Here is a 7,843-nt window from a genome sequence, read left to right on the forward strand (position 1 = left end):
AAAGACATGCATTCTATGTAGGCTACATAGTCCTGCCATTGTCCTTGGCCAAGGTTGGTCCCCAAATCTGCACTATGGCTGCTCTCAGCTGCTAAACACAGGATGGCTCAAATGCAGGGGGGGGCAAATTTACCCTGAGGGAATAAAGTGTATGTACATAACTGTTGAGTCATGAAACCAGACTCAATCACATTTTCATTTTATTTTTATTACTTGCAGAATACAAAAACACAAGTTAACAAACAAGAAAACAACGTAGCAGGAGCCACATCAAGTGATTCCCTTTCAACAGTGCATGGTCTTTCTGGTCATATCTAATCATTAGAAATAGATCTACCTCAGCTATATTCTCAAAACTAAAGGCCACCTAAATTAGAAAATAACAAAGGCAACTTAAGGCAACATATAGCTAGCGAGAGATAAGCTGACGATAGAGTAGAAGTGGACAATGTTACATGGTAACTATTCCTAAATTAATCACTTCCAAACGCTTCAGTCAAATGGATGAATTCAAGACAAAACATGAATTTCAGAATGGTTCAACCTTATATTTACATACTTCTAGAAATATATGTTATGCTTCTGAAGGTTCCTGTTGCTTTGGCTTCCAGAACTCCACATACACAAATTCGTAGAGCGGTCAGTGCTTGGTAAGCAGCTGAGTGACCGCCCAGTGGAACAATACAAATACAACAGTGACTGAATGTTTACAATCAATTAATGAGGCACCACTGCCCAGAAAAGCTTATTGTTTAAATGGTGATAAAATCTAGTCGGTTTTATTGTGAGGTTTAAGTGAATCCGAGCTTGTACGGTATGGAAGCAGGAAAATATTGTAGTTTTATGTAACTGATATGACAGAGTAGAATTATTGTATAGATTAGAAAACATTTCTAAAATGTTCACGAACAAAACGATATGTGTGTGTATGACTGTGTGTGTGTGAGTGTGAGTGTGAGTGTGAGTGTGAGTGTGAGTGTGTGTGTGTGTGTGTGTGTGTGCGCGTGCATGCATTGCCTTTCACAGTACAACGGAACAACGTCCTAGAGACAGTTTTCTCCCACATCACCCTCCGCCCAGTCAGTCTAGAAAGCAGTGATTCTCAAATTGAGGTCCAGGGACCCTCTGGGTTCCTAAACCTTCACAGGTCAATAACTCAAGAGTGTTCTTTTTGTACACTCAAGAGTTATGAGGGTCCTTGAAATGAACAAGTGTGAGAACCACTAGCCTAGAGGGATTTGCGTTGGCGCTTCATGAAGGACATGGTGTAGTCTCCTGCCTGTGTGCTCTTCTGCCTCTTCATCTGGACCTGCGACTGTGCCGTGAGCTGCAGCTTGATGGCGCTAGAGTTGACCTTTGCCGCGCACAGCAGCCCCTTCATGCCCTTCATCTTCTCACTCTGGAAGGACACCACCGGACCGCCCGCCGGGCTCGCCTGGCCCTGGGCCGCCGCGGGGGAAGACGAGGGCGAGTCGGGGAGTCCGGGAGACTTGGCCTTGGCCTCCATGTCAGGGGCCCGGAGGCCCTGGGATGAGCGCCGGCGCCCGCCCGCCTCCCCTACCTTCTTGGGCTGCGCGTTGGGCGGCTGGCTGGGCGGGGACGTGGAGGCCGTAGAGGAAGGAGGGGGTGGTGTGGAGCTCTGGAGCTCCTCCAGCTTGGACTCCCTCCTGGGGCCGCGTCGCCTGCCCTCCCGAGGGTCCTCGCTGGACTGGTCGTCATCGTCCTGGGGCTCCACCTCTTTGATGATGATGGTCACCTTCTGACGCACCTGTTCATGAAAACACAAGTATTCTAGGTCAGTGGTTCGCAAACATTTTCATGTTGTGGATCTTACTAGCCCACAGAACCCCATTTGAAAAGATATGTCAGGGACCCCCATAAGAGAAGATTTGTATGACTTCTCAACCATTTTAATTTCAAGGACCACCAGTTTGACATGCATTAGGCTACAGAGTACAGACCCCTATTTAAAGGCATTTATATCTCTGGGACGCCACTTAATATTGTAAAATCAATGTTAATTTAAATCTTGAATGTACAAAATGGAACCAAATGAACCCGTTTAGGGTCCATCTGTACACTCTCTGAGTTACAGACCAATACGGGTCAATTGGTTCCTACTATCATTTAGCTGGAGACCCCCTGGAACTCCCTCTGGTCCTTTGAGAACTACTGTGCAGGTCTAGGACTACCAAACCAAGTGAGATCACATCTATGAGCAGATCCCCCACACTACAGAATTTGAAATTCATTCAAGAGACGTTATGCTTCACGATCTCTGCTCTTCCAGAGGACCTGGAGCCAGTAGTCCAGCCATGTGGGTCTGGTCTCATCTCCTCACCTGCGCATCAAAGCGGCTGAGGGACTGCACCAGGTAGGTGGCCCAACCCACGTGGAGAACAGGAGTGGGACTGCCCTCCTCCCACTTACAGATCCCGTCATAGAAGCGCAACAGGTGGGCAAAGCATTCAGAGTCCTGGAGGGCAGAGAGCGCCGCAGCCTGCTTGGGCTGGTCCTGAATAGAGTGGAGGATACAAAGAAAAGAAAAGAGAGAGAACGAAAGATGAAGTGGAAAATGATGAGATCAAAGTTAAATAAAAATCCCTCAAGAACTCAGTACATCGCCGGCTGGGATATGAAATGTCATTAGGAACCCATTGGGGAGGAACAGACAAGGACATTAACTAAATTAGTGAGAATAGTTTCATCTATTATACAACAGTCCAGGAACCAGGAGGACGAGTGATTACCTTGTTCTCTCCCTCTCCACCCTCGCCTGAGTCGCCTCCCTCTCCGGTGCTCTCAGCAGCAGCAGTGGTCTCCTTCAGCAAGGTGGGGATGACGTCATTCGCTATGTCAAAGAACTCTTTGTAGATTTCCTCATCCTCTCTGAAATAGTTATATCTGTGAAGTGGTGGGGGGGGGGGGGGGCAGATGATGAGCGTATTGAGCTAAACTTGGTGTAGTAGTGCGGAAACACACATTTCTAAAACTGTATTTCACACCAGTGATAAAACCATTACCAATTTGTTACAGTCATAGTAGTCAAGCATATTAGGATTATGACTAATATTGTACATTCAAGGAGATTCAAGAAGTATTTGCACATATACTGCACATGGCTAAACGAATTAAGAGAGCCACAGAAAAACAAGGAACACATAATTGGTTCTCTGTCCAAGTCTCTTGGAGGTTAAGGCACTTTCATTCCTAATTGAGGAAATTGTTCCAAGCACAGCATGAGTTGTTTTTTATTCTGAAAGTGACACTGTGTATGGTATGTTGTATGTTTTGAATAAAGTATGTGTTTTATGATTTATTGTAAAGCACTTTGGTACAACTTTATTATTATTTTATGTTATTTAAATGTGCTATATAAATAAAGGTGGTATGGTATGGTATATTGAGGAACCTATGTTGAGTTTCTTGAATCTCTATCAAGAGTACTATAAAAGAGTCTGCAATCCAACAAGACAAATTGTGATTTTATTTTTATATACTTTGTGGTCTATCTATACCCTCATTTGGATTTTCTTTACCTCTACACCAAAATCTGTTTGCCTAAAATAGCTGTTCTAGTAGATGTGTGATTTTCACAAAATGTTTACAATTAGGAATATCCCAGAATAGGTATGCTAGGGTGTGATTAAAATGCATCTACAGTCATAGAACCCCCGTTTCATTTTTTAACTTTACACCTCTCGTCTACATTACAGCAGTTACCCTTTTTCTAGACATTGTGAACAGACATGGGGAGCTGAAATTGAAAGACTTGAGAACAATGGAGGGACAGGAAAAGGCACAGGGAGGGAAAGGGAAGCTGATTGATGGCAAGGGAATGTGGGCGTTGCAGCCCGCTCTGTTCCCCGCTCTCTGGCCAGTCACTCGCCATATTTTTAGCACCGCAGACAGTGCGTTTAATAAAAGGGGACGAGACGGCAGGTTAACGGCACCCGCGAGGAGCAAAGCCAAGGATGGAGTTGAGCGAGGCTTCCTGGCAAATCTTTAGGCCAACCACTCCCTCCGTTACATAAATCTGAGGCACTGGGAGGTTTCAGCTTTAATATGGCTGAAATATGATCCCTGTGAACCCTACAGAGTTATTCTTTGATAGGTCGGCAACTACCATTCAATTATTCCATTGATTATAATTTTTTCATTGCCTTGTTTTAATCAGCATCATACGAGTTTTTCTTATAATATAATAGACTAATTTGATTAGTCTTATTAACCAACTCATGTTCATTAGGTGATGTAATGGTGATGTAACACAAACATTAAACGCCATTAACAATAAAGAGACAATATGACGTAAAAAATATATATATAAATCGATTGAATTGCTTAGTTTGATTAACTGTTAACCCTTTTTTGATACTTCAGTAGTCTTGACAGTGAGGCTGTACCCTAGCCCTGTTTTTAGGACTCGAACTTCGGCAGGAAACTTTGGGGAAGTGTCATAGTAGCTTGTTTACAACTGAAACGGACTTCCTGTGCACTAACTTCCTCTTCAAAATAAGAGAGTAATGATTAGTCAACCCTAGTTTTATTTCTAAGTCTAATTACAGGACATTAATATCATCACATTTGAGTTCCTTTGAATGCCTGTCAGATTTCTCTACATAACTGTCTCAGCTTGGTGCGCAAATGTGCCTTGCATGCCTTTGATCTACGCGCAGAAAACCTTTTGACGACGTATGCGCACTGGCGCATCGGTTGTGTGCCCCTCTGATTATTAATACCATCTAAACAGGTAACATGTAAACACAACATGAACATAGTACTCTTATTATGCATATCGCATTCTCGCAGAGAAAAGGGAAAAATAAATAAAAGATGAATGGTTCAAGCCCATTAATTAAGATTCGAGTGCCAACCCTAACGTGCGAGGGTTCGAACCCTGAATGTTTGGGGACAGCCTTACTTGACAGCGCACTGCATTGTGGATAATATTTTACATTTACAGTATGTGAGCACTCACTGATTAAGGAAGTAAAAAAAGATGCCTGATGAATGCAGTTTGAAGCATCTAGGTTTAGTCAATGTCCCTAAATAATAGATTGATCATGTCGCTTTGGAATGTTTGTATTTACCGCCATCTGGTGGCCAAAAAGGTTTGGGAACCGCTGGCCTATAATGAAATAACTACTTGTTGGCTTTATTTCACAAAACACCATAATCCTACGAATAAGGCAACCAACAGAGAGAGAGAGAGAGGCACACATATTTTAAGCTTATTGAAAATAGGATTTTGACAATACAATAACTGACAAATTGTACATACTGTAACTAAATCAAGCATACTGTATTTGGAGTCAATATATTTTAAGCTGGTCGAACCAGTCTAATATAAGTGCATTAACAAAGTAAGTAGAAAACGATGACGCAACTCATTGCATTCCACCTCCAACAGTATTATATAAAGGACACCTCAATGTGCGCAGTGCTCACAGTGCGTGTGTTTTCCGTGTCAGACTTACTCTTGCATGACCTGGGCAGCCTCTGCCCACGACCCCAAAGCATCCCGGACGTTCCGGTGTCTGTAGTGGAAGCCCGCGAGGTACATGAAGGGGTAAATGTGCTCGTTGTTGTAGTACTTCTTCGCAGAGCCCACAGCCTGGCAAACAACAAACACACACACGTCATACTTCATACCACAGATCACTGACTGACCTGACTGGGGGAATCAGGGGGAATGATTTAATGGTTATATACTAGCACATAAAAACTACGGACACATATTTCACTGCAACAACACAATACATCTTGATAAATAATGTTGTATAGACTGACTTTGAGGTGAATATTAAGGGGGTTCTCTTTGCCAGGGATGGGATCTTGGTCCTCCAGGTCTGCCAGGGTGCCCATGGCCATAGGATATCTATAATAAGAGATTAATCAAAGAATTACACTCCATGACGACTATGAGGAGTGAGGACAACAGACTTACTAACCATTCTTCATATACACAACTTGGCGATTATTCCATATATTATTTTTTTACTGTCCGTCTGTCATATTCAATTGAAGATTGTTTGTAGGATATCAAAAGTATGAAGGGTAGAAATAGTAATTATACATGTATGTTTAATAATAGACTTTCCCTCCACCTTGCACATGAAGCTGAAGTGACGAGAAAATTAAACATTAGTTCTCCAGAAGTTGATCAGAAGTTATATTGGTATAAGCGAACATTTCCTGTCACACAACATATACTGTAACTGTACCATTCACCAGCTAAATCAATTAATTTATTCAAATCGATTAATTAAATTAACAGTTGTGGCCGTACGGTACATCCTAATGATAACAACAAGCAACATCTTACCTTTCAAGGTCTCCGCGGTCATAGAGCAGCCATAGCAGTTTCTGCGTGGACAGGAAACCATTCACACAAACAGAACATGATTAAATGACAATGACGACCGGACATTGCGGTCTTCTATAAGCAGCAAAAACAACAACAACATGATGACATTCTATTTAGAGGGTGGGTTCACCTGTTGCAGCTGAAGCAGCTCAGAGCTGTCTGTGTGCAGGTCCAGTGAAGGGTTAATGGCACAGACCATGAAGGCCACCTCCATGTTTCTGTTACACTTCATGTAGGAACCCTTCAGGTATAGCCAACTCTGCTGTAAAGGACACGACAGTAACAGCTTAGAGTTAGATGGATGGAAACAAGTGATTTATTGGTATAAGACAGCACGTCAAGTGAACATTGTTCATTTTAGCTGAGAGGATAAAGGGCTGTTTGTGCAATACACAAACATCCATGACAATACAGACATTTTAGGGCAAGATCTATGCACTGCTTTATGTATGGTACAAATGTATCAATCCTATTCGTATCAGTCATGATTTCAAACAATTCAAAGAATATAAACATTAGTAATGAACACTGAGGAGTGAAAAAGGAAAGAGGGTTGCTTGGGGAAGAGAAATCTAGACACGCTGGGGAGGTTTGGGGTAGCAATGTGTATGACCGTCTGTGTCCATAATCACAATTGAACAATCTACTGTTTTGTGCCTGCGCCCGCAGTGGTGCGAATAAGAAATCAATGGCAAAATTACTGTACAAGTCATTAACTTTGGTTGTAAATAAACCAATTATTGTATAGGCTAAAATAATGGCAAAGCAACAAATAATTTATTGTTTTGATTGAGAATCGAAAATCGTAAAAGCCAACTCATCCCTTTTCTGGGTGTCTGTCCTGTCTTTCTGGTTACTATGAGGCTGCTAGCTTGGCTTCACTGTGTCATTATCACATCACAAATGTTCCTTCGGTACATGTTGGCTAATTACAATGTGCCAGCAAAACATGGCTGCGCCTGTTTACATTACATTGTGGCAGAGAATGCACTTTGCACGACCCTTTTGTGCTCTTTTGCAAACATCCCACAGAGGAAAAGGAAACGTATCCATCCAAATGACATCCTTTCATCTCAATTTCAGCTGGTCAGCCATGACCAGCTGCACTTAATCACCTTATGCAACTCCTTCACTACCAACCAATACAACATTTTCTCCTAAATCACTCATTCTGAAAGTAAATTATAGGATCCACTTTTGTGACACCCCCCCCCCCCCCCCCCCCTGTGGCGTCCGCGTGCGGCCCAGTGCCACTCTACCCAGCCTTCTGCCTTGACGTCAAACCCCCGGACCAGAACCCTCTAGACCAGGGGTTCTCAGACCTTTCGGGTTGAGATCCAAAAGCGAGATTAGACGCTTGCCCGAGACCCAGAGAAGAAACAAATATATACATATTAAATGTAGTGAAAATAGCTGCTCTACAAGCTCACAACACGTCTTCTATTTTAACTATTTTCATAATCATAATCAATT

The 7,843-nt window shown here is 42.7% G+C and overlaps 1 protein-coding gene across 2 annotated transcripts in view; it reads right to left on the reverse strand.

Moving 5' to 3' along the window:
* Positions 1–187: 187 nt before the first annotated feature.
* The window catches only part of men1 (multiple endocrine neoplasia I), a 10,864-nt gene continuing 3,208 nt past the window's right edge, over positions 188–7,843 (reverse strand). For both annotated transcript variants that reach the window (XM_080792972.1, XM_080792971.1), the window contains exons 4-10: positions 6,501–6,632; positions 6,329–6,369; positions 5,794–5,881; positions 5,481–5,617; positions 2,751–2,904; positions 2,342–2,515; positions 188–1,768 (exon numbers count right to left, since the gene is read on the reverse strand). In XM_080792972.1, the coding sequence (XP_080649098.1) occupies positions 1,229–1,768; positions 2,342–2,515; positions 2,751–2,904; positions 5,481–5,617; positions 5,794–5,881; positions 6,329–6,369; positions 6,501–6,632 (1,266 nt within the window). In that variant the 3' untranslated portion in view covers positions 188–1,228. The remainder of the gene's footprint in view (positions 1,769–2,341; positions 2,516–2,750; positions 2,905–5,480; positions 5,618–5,793; positions 5,882–6,328; positions 6,370–6,500; positions 6,633–7,843) is intronic.

Source organism: Protomyctophum bolini (genome assembly GCF_963924005.1).
Source record: "Protomyctophum bolini genome assembly, chromosome: 20".
NCBI classification, from domain to species: domain Eukaryota; kingdom Metazoa; phylum Chordata; class Actinopteri; order Myctophiformes; family Myctophidae; genus Protomyctophum; species Protomyctophum bolini.